The sequence below is a fragment of the Mercurialis annua genome, linkage group LG3 (genome assembly GCF_937616625.2).
Source record: "Mercurialis annua linkage group LG3, ddMerAnnu1.2, whole genome shotgun sequence".
NCBI lineage: Eukaryota > Viridiplantae > Streptophyta > Magnoliopsida > Malpighiales > Euphorbiaceae > Mercurialis > Mercurialis annua.
Genome location: NC_065572.1, coordinates 1,813,141 through 1,836,458, shown reverse-complemented (window position 1 = coordinate 1,836,458; position 23,318 = coordinate 1,813,141). Strand labels below are relative to the sequence as shown.

Genomic DNA, 23,318 nt, shown 5'->3' with positions numbered 1-23,318 from the left:
TAGCTTGTTAAACTGGTCGGTTCCGTTCTATTTTTGCATTTTTAGTCAGAAATTGCCAAAAAAGTAAAAAATTAATCTACTTATTGCCTATTAAATTCATAAATTAACTAGTTTTAAAGATATTATTATGGCGCATTGGCATGAGATGAACCCTTTCTAATGACTGCATTGAGAGGAAATAAACATTGGAAGGAGCAATTACTTTTGCTCATTTACATTTACTAATCACTATTTAGCTGTACTAACAGACTCAGATAAGGAAGAGGGATGCAAAAATAGACAGATAGCTGATATATCATCCGTTGCGATCCCTTTTCTTTTCCGTTTCCACGCCCGAACTGCTGACTGAACCAGACGCTTAGCAGCCTTTGCCCGGTCCGGTACCGACGACACAATTTGCACTGCTTCTTGGTTAGAAATCACATCCCATACCTACACAATAACGGAGACGTGTTAGTTATTACTAATGTATCATGCTCCTAAAATATGACTAAGATTGAGTTCGAGTCAAGTTTCGAGTTTCGAACTTTAGAGTCGAGTTTGAGTTTGGCATATCTTGACTCGATTCGACTGGATTATATCGCTAGATAATCCATACTTGGATTGAGTTTCGAGTTTTCGAATTTTAGAGTCGAGTTCGAGTTTGAAAATATTTCGACCCGACTAAATACATAATGCACACATACCCCATCAGTTGCGAGCACGACAAATTGGTCACTGCTGGTTATATGCCTTTGGGTGACTTCAGGCACCGAAATTAATCCATAATCCTTGACACAATAATCTCCAAAGGCTCTTGACATTGCCAGTCCCGGTGATTCCTGTTCCGGCAGCCAAATTCTGTGCACCCCTGGCTCATCATTTAAACAGAACACCCGTCCGTTGCACTGAACTATCCGTTCCGCCTCCTCTGCCAAAAATAACAAATTTGCTGTAAGAAATGACAGATATTTTCTCTCCTATGAAAAAACAAAAACATAAAGTAAAGGAACTGACGAGGTAAATTTGGTTTGAAGTCGATGGTGAGTTGAACCGCTACCAAGTTTCCATCATCGGACGTTGTAGCCAATACAGCTCGAGAGTCGCCAACATTTGCTATATACATAACTTCACCCTATACAAAACAGAATTTGAACATTATTCCTATGAACATTTCCCAACAACAATTTGAATTATATAACAGACCGTAATTGGTTAATCGAAGTCAATTTAGTAGTTGAATCCTAATTCCTAAGCAATATAAACCGCTTAAACCTTCTCACATTTTAGATATGAACTGTTACCATGTCATTTTAAAATAACATAGTATCTAGCTTTACCTGTCTGACAATGGTCAAGGCAGTTGTTCCGCTATGAAATGTATCGATTTTACGAAGCTGCTCTAACTCTCGATCAACAGCAGCACAAGTCTTCATGTAAGAATGCTTCCACATATGAAATCTTTGATGCTTTTTATCGGAATCTAAATTGATATCTGGATCGAGTGAGCTACGAGCAAGAGTCTCCTGCCAATTACGCAGCAGAGATAATGGCATCCATTCTCGAACTCTTTTCGACACAAAATGACCCCACGGACCATGTCCATCAAACATCCCACAAAATATCATGTCTTCTTGGCATCCAAATTCCTACTTCCACATAAACAATTAGCATACAAGAAAATGTAAATACCATGCCATAAACCTCTTCAGAGAATCTGTAGTTTAACTCTTTACCTCCCACACAATGAAGCAATCCTGATTCGTCCCTTTCTCGCCTCGTTTTGAGAAAACCGACGCGAAATTCTTCGAACCATCAACACTTACGAAGCCAGAAGATCTCAATATCAAGTCGTTCCTCTTTGCTTCTTTAACCATCTCATCTGCAGCTTCTCTACCATCACAACCGATACTCGTCCCTTTTCGTATCGACGAAAACGACCTTGCCAATCCATTGAACATGGAGGAAAAATGCCCCATTGCCAAATCACAATTCGAATGTACTACACACGAAAATGACACGGCCGTGCTCTTCGTAGACTCGAATACCTGAACATTCAAATACAAACATCAACACCATATATAAACATGGTGCAAGAATGACAGAAAAGGGACAAAAATTGATAAAATATAACAGGAAACGAAGCCAAGTTGCAGTTTTTTACTCAATAACTTTTTAGCCTAAGAACCAAAAGGGTGGTTAAAGTGCATTGAATTAATACAGTGAGTGAAACAAATGACATGATCTGACTCAGAAAGCTAAGAATCTTTAACTTTAATAAGAGTAAAACCAAAAACTGTAAATCTGTAATACATCATAGATAATATTCAAATCTGACATGGAATTCCAACATAATTTTGTATAAAGGCCAAATGAAGGTAGAAGAAAACAAAATGAAATAAACAACTCATGTCCTTAAAAGGTACAGGACTTTTCTAGCAGCTTCATTACTGTTATTGTTTGGTTGCTGAGAAAATGTGACTAGAAAAGGGTAAATACTGAATTTCATTCCCTATAATACCATTGGCAATGGCAGCCACATAAAGATTTAAAAAAGTACAGATTAATAAAAAACATACCTACTACAACAACTGGCTTGGTTATATTAAGATGGTCAATCTACAGAAAATTAATACACATTTTAATTCTCAATCCTTCCCAACATTAAACTTACCAAACAAATAAAAATTGACCCTTTTGTTATTTTTCATGAAAATCATGGTAAAATCATAGCAACTAAAATAAGAATTGTAACTCATTAATCATAAACTTATAGTACTCACTAAGTAAAAACAAAAGATGCTAAATTCAGCTAAGAAATAATTAGTTTATCTAGCTTAACTGAATAAAGGACATCCATTAAAGGAAACAACTAAATCTTGAAGAAAAAATCAGTTAAATCACTTTTAAACACATTTTTCTCTTCAAGAAAACTTAATTTTTTTTTGCTACCCTTTAAGCTAAGAAATCTAAAATCTTTGATCTTTATAATTTTCTACTAACACATTATTTTGAAGCTAATTACTACATACACAAAGAAGTAGACTTTCCATAACTTTCCAAGAAACCAAACAACACCCAGATAAAAAATAGGTTACTATATACAAGAAGTAGACTTTCCATAACTTTCCCAGTAACCAAACAAAACCCAGATAAAAAAAAGTAATCAAAAAAGCTTATATCAGCTAAAAATGAAAGAAAAAAAGTCAGGAACAAGAATAAAACCTTGAGCTAATAAAATGATAAAAAAGCCAGAATTAGAGACCAGGAATCTGACGAAATTGCAGGAAATATAAAATCATGATCAAGAACCAGAAGATGAAGCTGAGAATTCGAGAAAAAATGGAGATAAATCACAATCCATAGCAATAATAATTATAATAGGAAGAAGAAAAAGTAAGAGAGAAGTACAAAATAGTTTCTCTCTTTTAAACTAAGTTTTTGTTGGGTTGTGAATTTTTATTTTCTTTAAAACATTGGATTTGGAGAAGACAACTTAAAAAAGATATATTTTTACATGCAAAATTGCATGTATAAACACACTAATAATACTTTTTAAGGTATCTCTCACTATCTTTTTGAACTAACTCTTATTTTTTCTGGTTTAAAAAGAAGTTTCAAGCTTCAGATATATATATCCATATAATAATATATTACTATTATCGCGAGTACGAGTTTGGTCTAATGGTTTAAATCTCAGCCATTTGGGCGACAACGTCGCAGAAATTTCGGTTATATCTTTTCTTAAAAATTGAGTGGTTGGAGTTGAGTTGCTGGCCATTATAGCTTGAATTTATCAGGTATGTGAATTTACGGACGGTTTATATCCCGGAATTTGACGCCAAAAAATGAGTCCTCGTCATAGAAAAAATATATGTTATTATTATTATTGAATAATGGTGATGTATTTTTACTGTTTGAGGTAAGTGAATAGATGGGTATGAGTATGAGCTGTTTGTTTGAAGGTGAAACGAAGGAGATGTATGTACTGTGTATTATTTTGTTTGTTTGGTCAAAACTTGCTGGATTTGAATGGGGAATACAGTAAATGGTCGGCTGATTAATTATTTGGATTAGTTGTGTTATTATACTCATTATTAAGATATCTAATTATATACTTATATATGTGATGGTTATGGCATGCTAATTAGCTTATGTCAACACACTTAGTTTTTCTTTATTAATCCTATTTTTTAATATTTGAATTCATATTATCAATACTTTCTTTATGTGAAGATTCATACTATATGTCTAATTAATGAAGAGAATAATCAATAATATGGTAGATTTTATTTTATGTAAATGAACGTCGTAGATTTAATATTAAGGAAGTTCAAGATTTTTAAAATTTTGAGCTTTTTTTGTGGAAGCATACATTTGAATTTGAAGATTGAAGATTTTTTCAAAGAAGGAATAGTGTAAGTGTCTGTTACAATATCGTTCCACCTTTGATAAAAAAAAACTAATTAAAATTAAAAAAAATTAAATTAAAAATATTGGATTACATCTAATTCAGATGATAACAATAACTTACGCTGTAATAACTTATGTAGTACTATACTACATAAAAAAAAGTAGCTTTCTAATAAATTTGGTGGATATAATTAATTTAAACATAGACACTTTAACTTTAGATAAAGATAAATATCGTAATCTATAATTTGAGTAAACAATTATCGTAATCTATAATTTGAGTAAACAAATTATAATAATGTCTATTAATTCAGGAGGAGTGAAATTATAATTTTGAACTCAAGAACTAATATTAATATTGCAAGAATTTCCAATTTTAGCATTGATGGAGGAAAATTGTGGGTTCCTGAAAAATTTGAAGTGCCCATTCTATAATGTTTGGTATAAAAAGAACTGCTTGACCAGGTCAGTTCGTTTAGGACGCCAAACATTTAATTAATACTTCATTAACTACATCCTATTAGTTTTATATTCCTGAGTAATATATAATTGACGAAGTACATAAAATATCTACTATAAATTAACTTAAAGAAAAATGAAAACCCATTTAACAAACCAATGTTGGTTACGAATACAATATTATTTTATTAACCCGTTATTCTCTCTTTAAATAAGTTATAAGACCAAGACTTACTCTAATCACTAAAATACTTAGAAAATTAATACTACGTTTATTGAGAATCTTAATAATTTTTTTAATCTAACACATGGCCATATAATAGCCATTGGATCCGTTTCTGGACCAAAATCATCTGCTTTGAATTTATTAAACAAATAATATTATCCAAAGATTCTACTAGACTCTTATATTTTATTATCATTCGTCCTTTCAGGAAAGATCATCACATACACCATATATTATAGGCTTAATACATAGTTTGACCCCTGAACTTGTACCCTTTTACCCATCTAACTCTCAAATTTAACGTCTCACCTATCGAACCCCTGAACTTGTTAAATAACCCGATTTGACCCCCGAACTTAATAAATACGTAAACATTGAACCCCTCCGTACACAATTTTTTCTAGAATGTTTCAAGTGACAGGTGGACACGAAGGGTTCAATATTTACATATTTATCAAGTTCAGAGGTCAAATCGGATTATTTAACAAGTTCAGAGGTTCGATAGGTGAGACGTTAAGTTTAGAGGTTAGATGGGTAAAAGGGTACAAGTTCAGGGGTCAAACTATGTATTAAGCCATATATTATATATTATAAATAATAAAGTTGAACATCTCAACCAAAGGAAATTATTGAAATGAAATTTATTTTTTTATATATTTTTGTTCATTAATGTCTAAATTTTGATTATTTGCATGATTGTCGGATATAATATTGTTAATTTTAGATATTTTGTTTTGTTTAACAGTGTAAATTGGTTGACAATTTTGATGTTTATTATATATATAGTCATTATTCATGTGAAATATATGGTTTGCATGTTCAAGGGATTGTATATATTATTGTTATCCTATCATATTAATTTCCATTATGTAACAAATCTTTTTTCATGTGAAAGTAGTCTATACTTTTTTATGAGTAAAAAGGTTAATTCATCCAAGAATTTACAACTCGTATTGGTTAAAAATAATATTTTTTTAATTAAAGATATAATATATTATATGAACATGTTAAAAAACCGAAATAACTCAATTTTATTCTTAATTGGTCTAAAAATAAAGAGAATTGTCTTTAATTGACCTAAAAAAATTGCTCTTAATTGATCAAAATGCATAAAAGAATGTTATTTTTTGACTCCGAATCACGAGTCCATAAACCGGATTCACCTTTTTTCCTTTTCTATACATACAAAAAATACACCACTATTTTTATCTCACAAGGAGTTGATTAATTCTTATATTTGTGTTAAAAGAAATAGCATGAGTTATAAAATTCAATATATAAAACGCCGTAATTTCGACGAAAGTCGTTGATATATATAGCTATTTATTATATATAAATAATATAATTTTGTCAAAATAAATAAATATATATAGTGAGGCACCACTATATATGCAATAAATTAAGCACTTAATATTGTTTTCTCAAATCAATCATTTTTGAGGCACTATAATGCTAGATGGATTATAAGTCAAGTCAATATCTAGAAAAAGAGTTAGTTTTTCTTCCACAAAATCTTCAAATCAAACCTTTGCAATTTGTGCAACAGTAAGTCACATGAGTTCTCAATTATATTTTTATGTGCTCGTATATATTTTCCTTTTCAGTTTATGTTTATTGGATGGAATAATTCTATTTAATCATTAAAAAATTTATTATCATGTTGATGCCAAGTATTTTGTATTTAATTAGGATTTAATTATATGAGATATTTTTGGAAACAAGATTGTAAACCACTCATTTCAATTTTGAGAAAGGCAAATACAAGCATAAAACATAATAATTGATATAACTGTAGAAGGATTTGACAAAAAGCATGTGAGAAAGATTTTATCAAAAAGTTTTTAACTTACTCATGTCATCCTCAAACTTTAATTTATTTTTGAACGTAGAAGTATAAAGCTGCCAATAAATTTTGATTTCAACAAATGTTCATTATATTCCCTAAATTTGACATAAAAAATATTTAAGACTAAATTTGTGACGTAAAAAATAACTATGAATACGGAATTTTATCTTGTCCAGTAATATTTACTATATCAGTTTCCATTCGTATATTAGGTTCTAATTATTTTTCGACACGTCATTGAGAGAATAAAATGAGTTAAGATATCAAAATTAAGGTGATTTTTTTTAAACATGAACTCGGTCTTAATTGATTTTTTGTGCCAAAATCAAGAGGCAAAATAAACGTTTGTTGGTTTATTTTAATTAAAAAGTGTAAGGAAAAATGATAATAACGGTGTCCTAACTTTTCATATTTTTTATTTAAGTATCTCATCTTTATTTCTTTTAAATTAATGTTTTCATTTTATAAAAATACATTAAAAGAGTGTATTTAGCCATTTTTTTCATCCAAGACTAAGATAAAGTCTACAATAGATCTTAAAATTTCTAATATGATTTTAAATTTTAAATTCAGATAGAAAAATATACTACAATTTACACAAATTATAATTAACTTTTAAAGATATTCTAAGAATTATGCTGTGAAAATTAGTGATAAGCTAAAAAAACTGAAACTATTAAACTTAAATAGGATTTTTTTGAGTCGTTAGATCAGATGTAGAGTGGAAGAGATAGAATGGTCAGGATGAGGTGGTCCCATGGATGATCAAAACTAGTCAGCAAGGAGTTCAGAACTTGGGACCCATAATGTGGGCCCAATAGTTTCTATTTTAGGTCCATTGTCGGTAACATTAAAGAGATTTTTAGACAAATACCTATCAAACACTAAAATATTCTCAACAACACCTCTTGACTAAAATTAATTGAGATTTACTGTTTGACCAAACTCTGTTATAAAAAGTAAACTTTTTATTTTAAAAAATACGACTTATTCATTTTACCCCAGCAATTGCTTAGTTTATTTGCTCTCCTTCACCTGCCATTGTTCCCGTTGCCACTGCTCAATGTTTCACTGTCGCACTCATTTTCCAAATTGCAGATTCAATTTGATCTTTCAAAATTAAGAATTGTGCTTGATTTTGTAGTGCAGATGGCCAATTTGAACTGTGATAAAAATTAGGAAACGGCAGATGGCTAATTTGAATTCATCTATGGTGAGTGCGGAGTTAAACCTTGTCGGACGAAAGAAATTAAGAGACCCTTTTGAATTCATCAAAAAGAAAGGCCTCGACAGAGTCAAAGAGAAGCTTACCATTGCCGGACGAAAGAAACTGAGGGACCTTTTAATCAGTTCATCGTCTCTCCCAATTATTTTTCAAAAAAGAGTTTGTTTGCTTGTGAAACATTGTACATTGGCTGCTTTAGCACATATGTTAAACTTTAAATGATTGGTTTTTAGTTCACTGTTGGAGCTAATTAATTCAATTTTGATTTAGCCTAATAAATCACTTCTTGAATCACCACATCAGGACTCATAGCAAGGTTAATTATTGAGATTTTTAGACAAATACATTGAAATCGATTATTAATAGTTAGTTATCAGTTTACTAATGATTTAATACTCCCTCTAGTTTTTAATCGTCCATATGTTAAATGAATTTGTCTATAATTAGTTGTCTATTTAGAATTTTAAGATCACTTTAACAATTATTTTCCAAATTTATCCCTTCCTAATAAATGACTTCATAACTCAATTAGCAAAGTATTTATTAACTAGTATGGTTATATTAATATTTACTCTTATAATTTGAGATAAATTGTCAACTTTCTTAATATGTGCAGTTTTGGTTAAATGGACAAATAAAAAAAAACGGAGGGAGTAATAGTCAACTATCTGTTAACTATCGGTTTACTTAAAAAAAATACAATTTGCTATTGTTTATTTTTTAAAATTATAAAATATTAAATTTATAGTTTATATCGGTTTACTAAATATAAGTTTAACAACGGTTGACCATCAGTTTACTTACTACTGTTTATTTTTTAAAATTATAAAATATTAAATTTATGGTTTATATCGGTTTATTAAATATAAGTTTATCAACGGTTGACTATCACTTTATTTAAACAATAATTTACTATTTTTTTTAAATTATAAAAATATTAAATTTATGGTTTATATCGGTTTACTAAATATAAATTTACCAACGGTTAACTATCAGTTTACTTAAAAAAAATTACTATTGTTTATTTTTTTTAAATTATAAAATATTAAACTTATTATTTATATCGGTTTACTAATTATAAGTTACCAACAGTTGACTATCAGTTTACTTAAAAAATAAATTACTATTGTTTATTTTTTAAATTTTTTTAAAATATTAAACTTATGGTTTATATCGGTTTATTAAATATAAGTTTACCAACAGTTGACTATCAATTTACTAAATATAAGTTTACTATCGGTTTAAATTTGTTTACTAAAAAATAAGTATACTACCGGTTCATTTTCAATTTACTAATGGCATACCGATAGGTTACTTATACTTTCACAGTAAGTTTGATAATAAATATACTATAATATACTATCTGGTTACCCATTGGTAACCAAATAAATAATCCATCAATAATAAAAATACGTTTTATACCCAATTTTGACCAATAAAGCTTATTTTACCAAAAAATCAAATATTTTACTAGTTTACCTAAAAATTTACCAATATACTATTATTAAAAATCAAGAAACTTTAAAAATTAAAATGAATTTATAAATGATAACCAAAGGCTTACTAAATAGTTACTTAATGGTTACCAACAGATAACACAAAAATAATAATAATCATTAGACAATTATTATAATTACTATTATATTATAAAAGTTTATCAAATAATATATCGTTAGTTTACTATTAGATTATCAAATATTTACCTATAATTTGTAGTAATATAAAACATATAATAAAGTATAGTTTACTGCTAGTTAACTAACAATATATTAAATAGATACTGAATTTATAAAACTAAACAAAAATAACAACCACTATTCATAGGTTTAGAAAAAAATCATATACAACAAAATAATCCAAACAAACAACTAAAGTTGGAAATCCATATGCTAGACAATCACAACTTTTAATTTTTTTCTTCATTTTTGCCTTTCTCGCTTCCGCATTTGTCTTCTTAACTTCAACCTCTTCGTCACTCTCAATATTTTTAGCCATCTTCATGTTCACATATTGATACAAAAGAAATGCAATACGCTCCCGTTGTTTATCAGCAAAAATAATACTTTCACCAAACTTGTCATCAAGTGGATTCAATCCCTTCACAAGTTTTCATTTAGTAACTATTTAATGAACTGTTAGAAACTATTTAGTAAAAAATAATAGATATAACTAAAATAAAGAGATGTTTTTCCATGACTGCATTTGAAATGATTCAAAAAATCAAGTTGCGCCTGTAACTAAGATTTTGAAGAAAAACGGGCACAAATATACATATTCATTATTAATGTAAAAATGCAGATATTATAGGAAAACTTGGTTTATGATGATAATGCGAAGAATCTAAAATGTCAAAATGGTGCACAAAATGTTGAACGAGAGGCCTCCATTCACAAGTCAAACAGAAAAAATCAAAATAAACAACATCGTTTCACTGTGTCCGAGTATCCACTGAGCATAGAACATTTCATTCACTGAATTTCATACACAAACATAAATATCAATACTTTTTTCAAAATCACCGGAAAAAAAATTAAAAAAGAAATAGATACTAAATTTCATACACAAACATAATTTACTACCAGTTAACTAATAATGTACTAAATAGATACTAAATTTATAAAACTAAACAAAAATAACTGCTAATATTCATATGTTTAGAAAACAATCTTATACAGTAAAATAATCCAAACAAACAATTGAAATTGAAAATCCATATATTTGACTATCAAAAGTTTTAAAATTTTTTCGGCATTTTTGCCTTTCTCGCTTCCGTATTCGTCTTCTTAACTTCCACCTATTTGTCACTCTCAATATTTTCAGCCATCTTCATGCTCCTACATTGATACAAAAAAAAATGCAATATGCTCCCGTTGTTGATTAGTAGAAATAATTCTTTCACCAAACTTGTCATTAAGTGGATTCAATCCCTTCACAAGTTTCACTTTTTATTTGCCGGCTTCGCATCAGGAACTTTATAATCAGAAGCTATCTTCAAAATTTTCTAATTTTTTTTAAAATATACAATTAATAACACCTTTAGTGAACTTTTAGAAACTATTTAGTAAATCATTAATATAAGCAACAATATAAGCACTAGATAAATTAACATAAAAAAATAGATAAAATATCAATGAACTAGAAGCTCAAAAAAGGAAAATTAGAAATTATACTAGTTGCAAATTAAGAAAGTAAGTAAAAAAAAAAACCTATAAGCTAAGGGCAACACTGAGCCTACAAACGGAATCTCAATATCAAGTGGCTAATAGCATTTGGATATGTCCTCCATATAACAACACCGCAATCAAAAAGTATAAATCCTACTACATTTCATAGGAATGGCAAGATATTGGCCATATTGGTATTTGATTTTTAGCACCCAAAATAATGCAACGGTAGTGATATGAATTCATAAAGGTAACACAAGTTACTACCGCGAACTCCAATCAGTGGTCCCTCTGTAACGGCAGCCCTGGGATTTATCATTGCATTTATCTCACTCTTTAAATCCTATTGCAGAAAGAATGTCATATAAAAAGAACAAGCACAAAGTGTTAGGCAAAGTTTACCTGAGTAGACATAGAAAGTTGCTGATTACGATTTTGAGTTTGGTGAAGCAAACCAAGAGCAATACAAATGGAACCTTCATATCTACATGGAGTGGTGCAAAGGGAATGCCACAACTGCCAAATTGAAAAATCTCACCTAAAAAACGATGATAAACAATGGAATCTTTTGCTGTTCTTGAAGCCTAATAGAAACCTAAGCTAAAACAAATTCACTTCATTAAAACATGGACACTTACTCTTTGCAATCATCAGCCATTACTACCATACTCACTTCTTTAACTAAAACTAGGTTGCTTGACAAATCTTTTTTGTATGGTCAGGTCATTAAGTTCTCCGGTTTCAGTAAGTACGCACTTGCTAGAAAGATTACAACTTTTCAATCAAAGTTCAAGCTTCAGGTACTTATAGAAACTTTTCTACCGTCCTGCATTTGATAATTATGTTATTTTTGTTTGGAGCTCAACAATGACAGATTTAAGCTGAAAGAATTACCACCTAATACCTATGTTGGACGAAAATAAAAACGTTGAATTGGCAAACACTGAAATAGAAAACAATATGTTTTACAAGATTAAGTTATAAATTTGAAATTTCATAGTTAAAAAATATTTCTCATATGAAAACAACAATATAGCCTAATACCAACCCAACGCCACAATTCACTCAATAGGGATTCAATTTCACAGCTTAATTTAGGAAACATACACTAAGAAATAACTTACGGAGCTAATATGAAGCACCATCTCAATTTTAAAGATTCAATACACATATAAATTACAAACTCAGATCGAATCCAAGGAAATATTTCAAACAATTACTTGCCACCTGAAATGTTAGTTTCACAGATAACATACATCAGTTCTAATTTCATCATCACTCAATTAAAAAAGCAATCCCTTGAAATACTCTCACTCTCTTACCCTAAATATTAATTTATCCTCAATTTAATCCTACTAAATTAACATTCAAGTTAATTCAACAGTAACATCATGTTTAAGATAATTTTTTTTGTTTTTATATGATAAACACAGAAAAATGACTTGCCTGAGTCGTCGAGCTGCCGCAAAACACCGACGAAGCCAACCACGGCGACACCTTCCAAAGGAGCTTCAGAATCATCTTATATCAGAGCTCTATAAAAACCTCTGGATCGACCAAATTCGTACTCATTTCTTATCTGAAACTTCGTCAACGACAAACCCACCACTGATGCATTTGTTTCCTTTAAACATAGAGAAAGAACAACTGGAAGGGGAGAATCAACCACCGGAAGCAACAACAACATGACAAATCCAAGTACAATCACAAGCCCCAAAATTAATAAAAGGATGAATCGTAAAAAAGAAGGAAAGAAGATGATATATGGAAACTATAAACTTAGTGTCGTATTTTTGCAAGAAAGAAAGTCGCGTGGTAGCTGTGAGAATATTTAGGCCTTTTGAAGTGCTGCGCCTAATTTCCACAACATTAAAACTGTTCTAGGAATGTATTGATGTTAGTTGTTAAACCACTCATTATTATTTGTTATTTATACAGCCAAAGGAAATAAATGTAATCAATAAAAATTAAGTATTATTTGATTTAACTTACTTAGGTGATTGAATGCACATTTATATTAGATCTTGGTCATTTCATTAAAATGAATAATGAATATATGATATAGCACATCCATACTTATAATTATAAAATTGAAATAATATAGAATAAATATTAAATGTTTGAGAATAAATAAGTAGCATACAATGCACATGTGAGCATTCAAAACTGGCACCTGTATTTTTTAATTAAATTTATTAAAAATAAAATATGATTTGTAATTTTTGTATTTCTTTTTTCAAGTTAATTTGTTTGGGTTGCATAAAATTTTAAAATTTTAAATATTCAAATTAGAAAATAAGATTTTATTAAAAAATTCATTATCAAAGTAAAGTTGCTACAACCAAAATATTTGATGAAATAATTTTTTTAAAATTGTTCCAATTAATTTTGTACGAATGAGTATGAACGCAGATTGATATATATATATATATATATATATATATATATATATATATATATATATATATATATTATATTTACGGAACTGATGAAATACTTTAAATTTTGAAAGTCTGTTTTTATCAAAAAAATATCTTCTTTTTTACATTTTATGCTTATTTTCAATGTATGAAAGATAGATGGGATAATTTTTTCGGAAACTAAAATTTGAATTATTTTTCTAAATTTTTTTTTTAGAAAAAGAAAATAGAAAAGGATATTTGTAGGCTGCTCCGGCTGCCCCACCCGTATTTCCGCCCCGTGATGAAAAAAGATATTTAAAGAGGCATCCACAATAATGCTACGTGGGCGTTAAATCGGTGCGAACAAGGCAGAGGTGATTGCATGGGTCCTCATATCCAATAGGGACCAACCATTTGTGTAGCTCTTACAAATCAGAGACTGACACGTAGCAACAATAATCACATGTGGGGCGGTGCACTGGACAACGACCCTTAATCTTTCAAAAGAACACACCTCAATTTAATCTGAATGAAGAGAAAAAAAGTTTGGGAGTATTGTTTTGTGCTGGTAGGTGTGGACTGAAAAAGATATGCAACTTTTTAAGTAATTAGTTACTAATAAATTGGTAGATTTTTTAGGTTTTAATTAGATTAATTACTCATTAGGGTTCTTTGAAATTTGATTGATGGACCCAATCAATGACTATTTTTGGTCATAATGGGACTTAAAATTCAACTTTGTGAAAGATTTTGCTTTTTCATAATAACTTGGAGCATTTATTTAATTAAACATTCCTTATAAAGTTGGTGGAAAAAAGAATTGTATTGTATTATCAAATTGCTGAGTTGAAAAGCCATGGACCGTAAGTTATCAAATTCAGTTCATTAGTCAGTGGTAGTTTTCTGAAATTAGATAATTTACTCTTTAATTAGTTGTCAGAAATTAAATAATTTAATCTTTTTTAGTTGATTACTAATTATGCGTGATACTACAAGATATCTTTCTAAATCTAATAATCTTTGGATCCGGTTTAAAAGAGGAATATGTTTTTTTTCACGTGGATTAAGAAGATAATAATTTATATTATCTTTTCTCATTTTACTTCTATTAGTAGTGTTCTTATTTATTTTTTAAAAAAGGGATAAAAGAGAAAGTCCCATATGAAATACTAATATTAAATATGATATGGACTTCTAAAAATGAGACATAAAAAAAAAAATTAAACAAAACAAAAGAACTATACTGACATTTGGATAAAGTTCAAATTTTGATACAAAAACTAATGATAAGAAGTAGTACTAAACATATCTTAATCTTTTAACATTAATAGAAGATGTCAAGGGATGCTTTTTTAGAAACCGGTAGTCAAACCTGTGAGTCGACAGGTTTTGCTGTTTTAGAAACCGGTAGTCGAACCTGTGAGAAGTTTAACCACCTGTTCAACTATTTAAGTAGTATAGTTGTGTTCTGATATTTTGTGTTTTCTTTATCAAAGAGGTTGATACTTCCCATTTTTAGAATAAGAAAAAAAAAACTGATCTATGATTTGTTGTCAAACCGATCTGGTTCGGTTCTAAAACTCTGATCAGATATCAATAGCATAAACCCAATTCACTGGCCTTTTCTGCTTTATCTGATAAAGGAAATAGAACCCACTAAAACAAAGAACCCAAGAAAATAATTATGGTGTAGAAATAGCAATAAGAATAATGGTTTAATAAGCTTTACGGGCTAGCAACTTGCACACGCACAAGCGTTCCTTTTTGGTTTCTTTTCCTAATATAGCATCTTCACTCTCTATTGATCTTTGCCTAACAAGATAATGTCCGAACCAAAGAATAGAGCACAAACACAGCACTCAACTAAAACCAGAACGTGCAAAAACCGAATCAAACCGACATCATTGATTTAGTTTGATTTAATATATAAACATTTGGATTTTCGATTTAGTTCGGTTTTGGACATGTAAAATTTTAGTGCACATTGAACCTAAATAACCAAACCCAAAAAATCACAGTTTGAAAATATGGCTTGTTTCGGCTTTGAACCGAATGCATACCCCTAAATTTAACATGTTGTATATTCATCAGATTCCACCAAGAGCACATACAAAGCAATCTTACTATGCACATTACACATAAAAGAAGCAAAGTTCAGTTTTCTATCAAGTGGAATTTTCAATACGTTCAGCTTGAAACCGTCTTAATAGTTGTAGAGACTGCTTATAAAGATTAAGATCAATGCCATCGACATTCCTACCTACACGTGCCTGCAATATCGCCTGAAACAAAACCATTTATCTTACCGGTGATTTGGCAGAAAGGAAATAAATGGTATTAGCAAGCCTTCAGCCAAACTATTACCTCATTATCAGGTTGAATTAAGAGTTCACCGATGAATTGGTAAGCAGAATCGATTCTAAAGCTAAGGTCCCTCAAGTGCTGAGTGTCAATCTTCAGGATGGCATTTCCATCAGCAATTATAGCTATGGCCGTCTCCACATTATATTCTTGTAGCCTATAGCAGAAATAAATGATTAAATTCAATATGTTGCAACACAAAGATAGCCGTAAATTCGTAAAAAATATAAATCGATAGCAAGAGTTTCGTATCAAACGGTGCATAGCACGCAATCATGCCCAGGTACAAAAGATTCTTAGCTTTTCAGTGGGAACAAAACTACTTCCTTATTCAAATAAAGCAATGCTAGTGGGTAATGTTGAATTACAAGCTTACAATTCATTGCACCTTAATACTTATATCTAGAAAACTAAAATTCTTCAGAATGAAATTAAGCTCATAGATACAATCAAATATAAGTAAGAGATGCCAAGATGACGTGCCATAAGCTTCATAGACTATAGTATTATGGGCACAAGTATAATCAATTTAACATGTTAGCTACGGTTGTACAAAAGCTGAAATTTCACCCCGACCATCAATTAGTTTAGTTAGAGCATTTATAACACGGACCAAATAAGCCTCACCCACAGATATCCAAGTAATTCTTCCGATTGCTTTTACATAACTTCTCATGGTTTGATTTGAATGGTTTAGCACTAATATATTGAATCGTTAATTTTTCAAACCAAAACTAAACTAAAAAGATGTTAAACCAATTTTTCCGATTGGTTTGAATTTTTTAAACTCATCATTCAAATAATTAGCAATTTGTACAATAAAATTTAGGATTAATCTATTTTAAGGTCCCTTAACTTTATGTTTTTAGTTTATCTGATCCCTAAACTTTAATTTGATCATATTTGGTCTCTTAACAACTTTTTTGTTTATATGATCTTTGAACTTCCATTTGGTTTTATCTTACCTTTTTTTGATTTTCTTCGCTTCCTCATGTTCTCAAACGGATGACGATAACATGAAAGTCAGTGACCATTAAACTAAAAAAATGTAAAGTTCATGCATCAAATAAGATCACTAATAGAAGTTCCGAGACCAAATAAACAAAAAAATATAAAGTTCAGGGTTCAGGGACCAGAAAAACTAAAAACATAAAAAAATTGATAAATCTTAAAATTCAAGTGCATTTTCCCCAAACTCCAATCACCTTTATGATCTATCTAATCTTCACCTAGTTATCACATTTTTAGGCACAACTCTTAGCTACCGCAAATTCAAATTCTAAACCCTAAAATGACACACACCTAACAGTCTAAAACATTCAACACAGATGGTAAAAAAAAGAAAAAATAATAATAACAATAAAAAACTTACTTTCCAGTGACTCTAATTGAAGATCCTTGCTTAAAGAAAGGAGATATTGGATGCAAATCGTGTAAGGTTACTAACTGTCCATGTTTAATTGCAGGAACTGCCATTCAGAATTAGCACTTTAAAATGCTACCTCCAATGAGAAGATGAAGTGCAATCCCATGACTTTGGGCTTTGATGGAAAATTGTGTTATTGGGCCCGTAAAGGCCCAATAGAAGGAAGAATTGGACAAGAATTTGATTTCAAAATCCCATTTTTGTTTCATTCTACCTGACACTCCAACTCTATTTGTGATGACGACGCATTAATATTCCATCCGTGTTTAATTGAAAAATTGTTTAAAACAAATATAAATATTTAAAACTTTATTTTTACAAATAATAAGTTAATTTATAAAAAAAATTGTTGTAAATTATTTTTTAGTTAATGTAATAAAAAATTATCTATTTTTAAATTTTTATTATAATTAACAAAATAATGAATATCTAATAAAATAACCAATGAATTACAGTTCAAATGATATAAGTAGTGCCTTCGGCAATATTTATTGAGGTTGCGGTTTTAATTTCTACTATAAAATAGTCATAATACTTGTCATTTTAAAATAATAAAAAAAAAAGTTGACAATAGAAATAATAATAAATAATATGAACAGTGAACGTGTATATAGATCAAGACTTATTATTTTTTAAATTTATATATGATAGTTAAATACGATAAATATTATAAACTGCAATAAGCATTCAATAAAATAATAATTAAATGTGTATAGTTTAAAATTAAAAATAAAATGATATCTATCTAATACTAATTTATAAGCAAATGTTATCAACGTTCCTTGGTTTTTAAAAATAATAAAGTAAAGTAGTAATAATTTTTTAATGGTTTTTAAAAATAATAAAGTAAAGTAGTAATAATTTTTTAATAAAAAGTTAACTTATTTAATATTAATTATAAATAAATATATTACTATGTATATAAATTAGTGAATCATTTACGACTTACGAATCACGTGTAACATGTAGTGCGAAACTAGTCTCTTTAAAAATGGAGGAAGTATTTGTGTCCTTTCTGTTGAGTTGTTGCATTTGAGAAAATCAAATGTTGACTATGGCTTGTTCCTATTTTCCTATATTTGATAGTAATTTGATCATTACAAAGTCCAAAATGTTTTTAGGTGAAGTTGATCGAGTCAAAGCACTTGTCTTACATTAACATAATGGTCCATATCCAAGAAAATGTATATAAATTTGGCAGATGTGTTCGATCAATTAGAACAGCACCAAACTGAATTAAATTCTTTTATATAAAAAAAATTGAACCAATTTTTAAGAAAAATAACTTATTAATCAAATCGGATTTATTGATTCAATTTTTTTTAGCTTGTTTAGTTACCCATATTATTATCATTTACCAGAATATAGAAATATTAATTTTTTAAAATTTAAATAATAAATTTAAATATAATATTATCGGCATGTTTAATTTACTTATTAGTTGTGATTATTACTTTAGCTTTTTTACCAAATATAACAACACATAAATGAAAGAAATGTAAAAAAATCAATGTTCTAAAAGAATCATAATTTTACTTTTTTCTTTTAATGGTTAGATTAGCTCTCGACAACAATAACAATTGATCAACCAAAGATCATGTAATAACTATTATTTTCAACATATAGAGGTTAATTCATTTAACTACTTTGTTGGTTTGACTTTTGACATGAAAGATCATGTTATCTTTTTACATTATAAAGTATTTTGTGGTATGGAAATTTAGTATAAATGTTCAAATGTGCTAATAAAATCAATTAAATAACTTAATTAACATAGATAAAATATCTATATGTACAATTTAAATTCAGTCCAAACTGTTTAAATATAAATTAAATATTTTTTTGCCATGAGTTCATATATGTGACCTTTTTATAATGTGAAAAATATCACAAGATTAACTCTCGAAAAAATAATAATTGATAAATCAAAGACCGTGTAATAGCTATTATTTTCAACATATAAATTTTGTTATTTGTCTCTCTTTTATTGCACAACTAATAAAAAGTCTTTGTTAAATTATTTTATTACAAAAAAAAATGAGATAATTTTTTGAATCTGTATGTATGTACCTTATGTTCCACCCATTGTAGCCATGTATTTATAAGATTGGACCAATAAGGATTATTTTAGAACAGATAAGGACACAAAGATGTGTATATTACTTGTGTTATGGGCTTCCTGATTTTGTTTGTTTTCGTACAAATTAGACTGTGTGATGTGATACCTCTCCATAATTTAATTTTACTATATAAATTTAATCCAAACTCATATGTTTCTTTTCATGTGAATCACTCCTACACCTACTCTATATTATAACACTAAATATGCTTCCGTGATTTGTATATTTAGGCAAAGTTGACAAGTAAGTTAAAGTTAAGGATGACATTGTCAAAATACCATAAACATGCCGGGCATTTATTAAAATAAGAAAAAAGGGTTATTTATGCTCATATGGTTCGACTCAAGGATCAAGTGACCCCTTAACGTGTAGAAAGATTCAAATATGCCCCTAACGTCTTAAAAAGTGAACATTCAGGCCCTCCGATGTTGACAACCAGACCCCCAATGTCTCATTTATAAGTTAAAATAGGGGCCTGATTGTTCATTTTGTAGGACGTTAGGGGCATATTTGAACCTTTTCGGACGTTAAGGGATCATTTGTCTTGTAGACAAACCATAAGGGTATAAATGACCTTTTTCTCTTAAAATAAAGATATCAATTTAAACACGACCTATTTATTAAAGAAATTAATACATGTCAAACTGCCTAAACCATTTATTAAAATAATCAATATATTTTCTTTTGACGAGGAAACCCTAGGCAGAGTCCGACCATCCTTTACGGAACTCGACCACCTGAGTAAACCATCGAGAAGGCTAATCTCGATATTCCACTGCTCGGACCTTCCACTTAATATGAATCTTTTAATAACTCATCCACAAATGTTTTCAATAAGTTCTATGTTGTAGGATATAAAATTCGAACATAGGTTCTTTAATGTAATACCCCAAAAGATCAAATTATTTAATTGGGCCACGTGTCCAGCCTTGAGTCGCTGGAGTAGCGATAACAAAAAGATATTAACGAAGAATTAAATATTATATTTCAGTTCTAAAGTTAGAACTGTAGTTGAAAGGAAAAATATCGAGAAAAGTCCCAAAATAAAGTGCAGGGACTAAAGTGGTAATTTAACCATATAAATCTCGAAATGAAAATTATTTCGCCAAGGTCCGCGAAATGTTTTATAGTATCTGCGGTAAAAGTTTCAGGTCAATTGGAGACCTTTTAAAATTTGGACGCGGATGCATTTTGGGCTAAATTGTAACTTTTGAAAAGTTCAAGGACCAAAGTGCAAATTAGCCAATTAAATCTCGAGAATAGTAATTAAAAGATTATGGACGGGAAAATATTAATATTGAGATTCGTATTATTTATTGGACATAAATAATACGTATACGTTAGGATTAAAGTATCGATTGATTTAGTTATGGACTAAATTGAACAAAAGAAAAGTTCAAAGGATAATTTGTAACAAATAAAGAAAGTAAGGACCTAAGTGGAATTTTAGCCAAACTATATAAGAAATGGATTATGAAAGAAGGAATCAAATAGAGAAAAGAAAAGAAGGATCCAGAGCTTTCAAAAATCGTCGATCAACTTCGTTCGCTCGCCGTTTCGCCGTTCGGAGTCCGATTCGAGTGATTTTCGCGGCAATCTCTTCGGAATTGGAAGCTCTATCAATCCTAAGCTTTATTTCAAGGTAAAAATCTCAAGATATGGTGCGGAATTGATAATATGCTGGCTGTTTAGAATAGAAAGTTATAAACGTGTCGTATTCGTCGGTAATAGGTCGGTTTTGATGTTTTGGAAGTGTAAAATGATAGATTAAGTGTTTCTATGATTTGGGTGTGACTTGGTATGAGTTTTGGATGATTTGGGGCCTCGGAAATGGTCCAGACACGTCAAAAACGTCGTGGACACGACGTGCACCACAAGAGTGCACGACGTGCACCACCAGGGGTGCACGACGTGCACAAGGAAGGGCACGACGTGCCCTTCATGAAAAATGAGGGGCACGACGTGCCAAGCTAGCACGACATGCCCTACTTCGATCGTGACCTCCGGGGGACCTCCGGGAGCAAAAAATAGCTTCCGAAAGCATGAAATGGACATGGAACTTGACGTTTTGAGCTAGGCTTTTGGAATAAACGTATTAATCAAGGCTTAATTGATTAGTTGAACACCACTAATGGTATTGACCAAGCGTAAGAATGAGATTTGGTAATAGGTATCAAGAGAGATACGCTTAGAACGCGACGGCTTATGTTTTGCGCTTTTGGTCATGTTTAGTGGTTAGAATAATTGTTAGAATAGATTCTTTAAGTATAAGTTTTAATGATAGAATCCTATGATAGATGTGACGGGCTATCGAGCTACGAGTATGACGAACCAAGGAGCTCGGTAAAGATTGACGGCCCAGTCTCTTGGAGCTTACGTTCGGATATAAGAAATAGCGGTCACTGTGAGTGGCAATTTACTTTCGCGTATTATTATTATTAAAGTTATTTTCATATATTATGAATATTATTATCAATACATCGCATTTATATGATTTTCTCGTATAAGATGTTATGTTCGATGAATTTGATTATATGAATGCTGTTGTATTCATTGTTTTGAATACGAGTATCTAGTGTGCGATCCGAAGAAACCAACTACCTATTGGGTGTCAATAGGCTGTGTGATCACCAGTATTTGAGTCAGTCTAGCGTGTCTAGATTGTCTATGAGATTACGAAATGCGCATACGATATGAATGCGATACGAGTGAGAACTCGGTTACGGTGTAACCTGAACCCCGTATCTAGTGGGTTGGACCCACCCGTGAGTTGGACTCACACTTTGAGATTAAGAGATTGGTCGCGGCTGACGTGGTTGAGTGTGAACACTCCCGGGTCGGACCATTTGGATCAGTTTGATTTGAATATTCAGAATAAGATAAATTAAGAGTTTAAGATTAGGGTTTCGGTCGGATCTGCTATTTGCGAATATTATGTTATTTTCATATTATATTGAAATAGATATATATATATATATATATATATATATATATATATATATATATATATATATATATATATATGTTTGAGTATGCGATGTGTATTTTCATAATATCGATAATAAGTTGCATACTCACTCAGTATTTTCCCAAATACTGACCCCTCACTCTGATATTTTCAGGTAGCCGGAGTCGGATCAGACAAACCATCTCCATTGTGCCAGAAGTCATTGGACTTGCACAAGTATGAGTTTCTAGAGCTGCAGTAGTCAGTAGGTGTCTATATAAGATGGATGAATTGATTTCAAATAATTAGTTTTGAATGTAAACTCCAATGTGATATTTTAATATCTAACATTAGATTATTTAAAAGAGTTTTCTGAAAACGTTTTATGTACAATAATATATTTTTAAATGCGAAAAATTATTAGTGGTTTTAGGCTTGCTATGGGTTTTGGAGCTACCACTCCCATTCCCTAGCGCCGGTCTCGGCTTAATAATTTGGGTCGTGACATTTAAATCTCAAATTGATCAGTTTATGACTGAATCTATCTAAGTTCAATTTAAATTCGCTTAACGTGCAAACAAACCGTGTCAAAAATTATCAGCCCTCAATTTATATAAATTTAAATAATCACATGGGATTGATTTTTAGGTTAATTTATATAAATTTCCAATTAAAAATGTTAATCATGTGCAAAACAATTTTTTTCAAACACAAGTTAAACTTTATTAATAAAATATGAAAAATACAATT

At 29.9% G+C, this 23,318-nt stretch overlaps 2 protein-coding genes across 2 annotated transcripts; both read right to left on the bottom strand.

Moving 5' to 3' along the window:
• Positions 1-141: 141 nt before the first annotated feature.
• Positions 142-3,562, bottom strand: LOC126673491 (probable protein phosphatase 2C 34). Its single transcript, XM_050367656.2, has 6 exons — positions 3,205-3,562; positions 1,716-2,027; positions 1,320-1,628; positions 997-1,114; positions 687-910; positions 142-432 (listed from the first exon to the last, which is right to left on the bottom strand). Exons 2-6 carry the CDS (start codon positions 1,956-1,958, stop codon positions 229-231), a joined length of 1,098 nt encoding a protein of 365 aa, XP_050223613.1. The 5' UTR covers positions 1,959-2,027; positions 3,205-3,562; the 3' UTR covers positions 142-228.
• A 12,029-nt stretch (positions 3,563-15,591) lies between these two features.
• On the bottom strand, positions 15,592-17,595 carry LOC126673494 (CST complex subunit TEN1). Its single transcript, XM_050367660.2, has 3 exons — positions 17,448-17,595; positions 16,079-16,232; positions 15,592-15,996 (listed from the first exon to the last, which is right to left on the bottom strand). Exons 1-3 carry the CDS (start codon positions 17,549-17,551, stop codon positions 15,880-15,882), a joined length of 375 nt encoding a protein of 124 aa, XP_050223617.1. The 5' UTR covers positions 17,552-17,595; the 3' UTR covers positions 15,592-15,879.
• Positions 17,596-23,318: the final 5,723 nt, after the last annotated feature.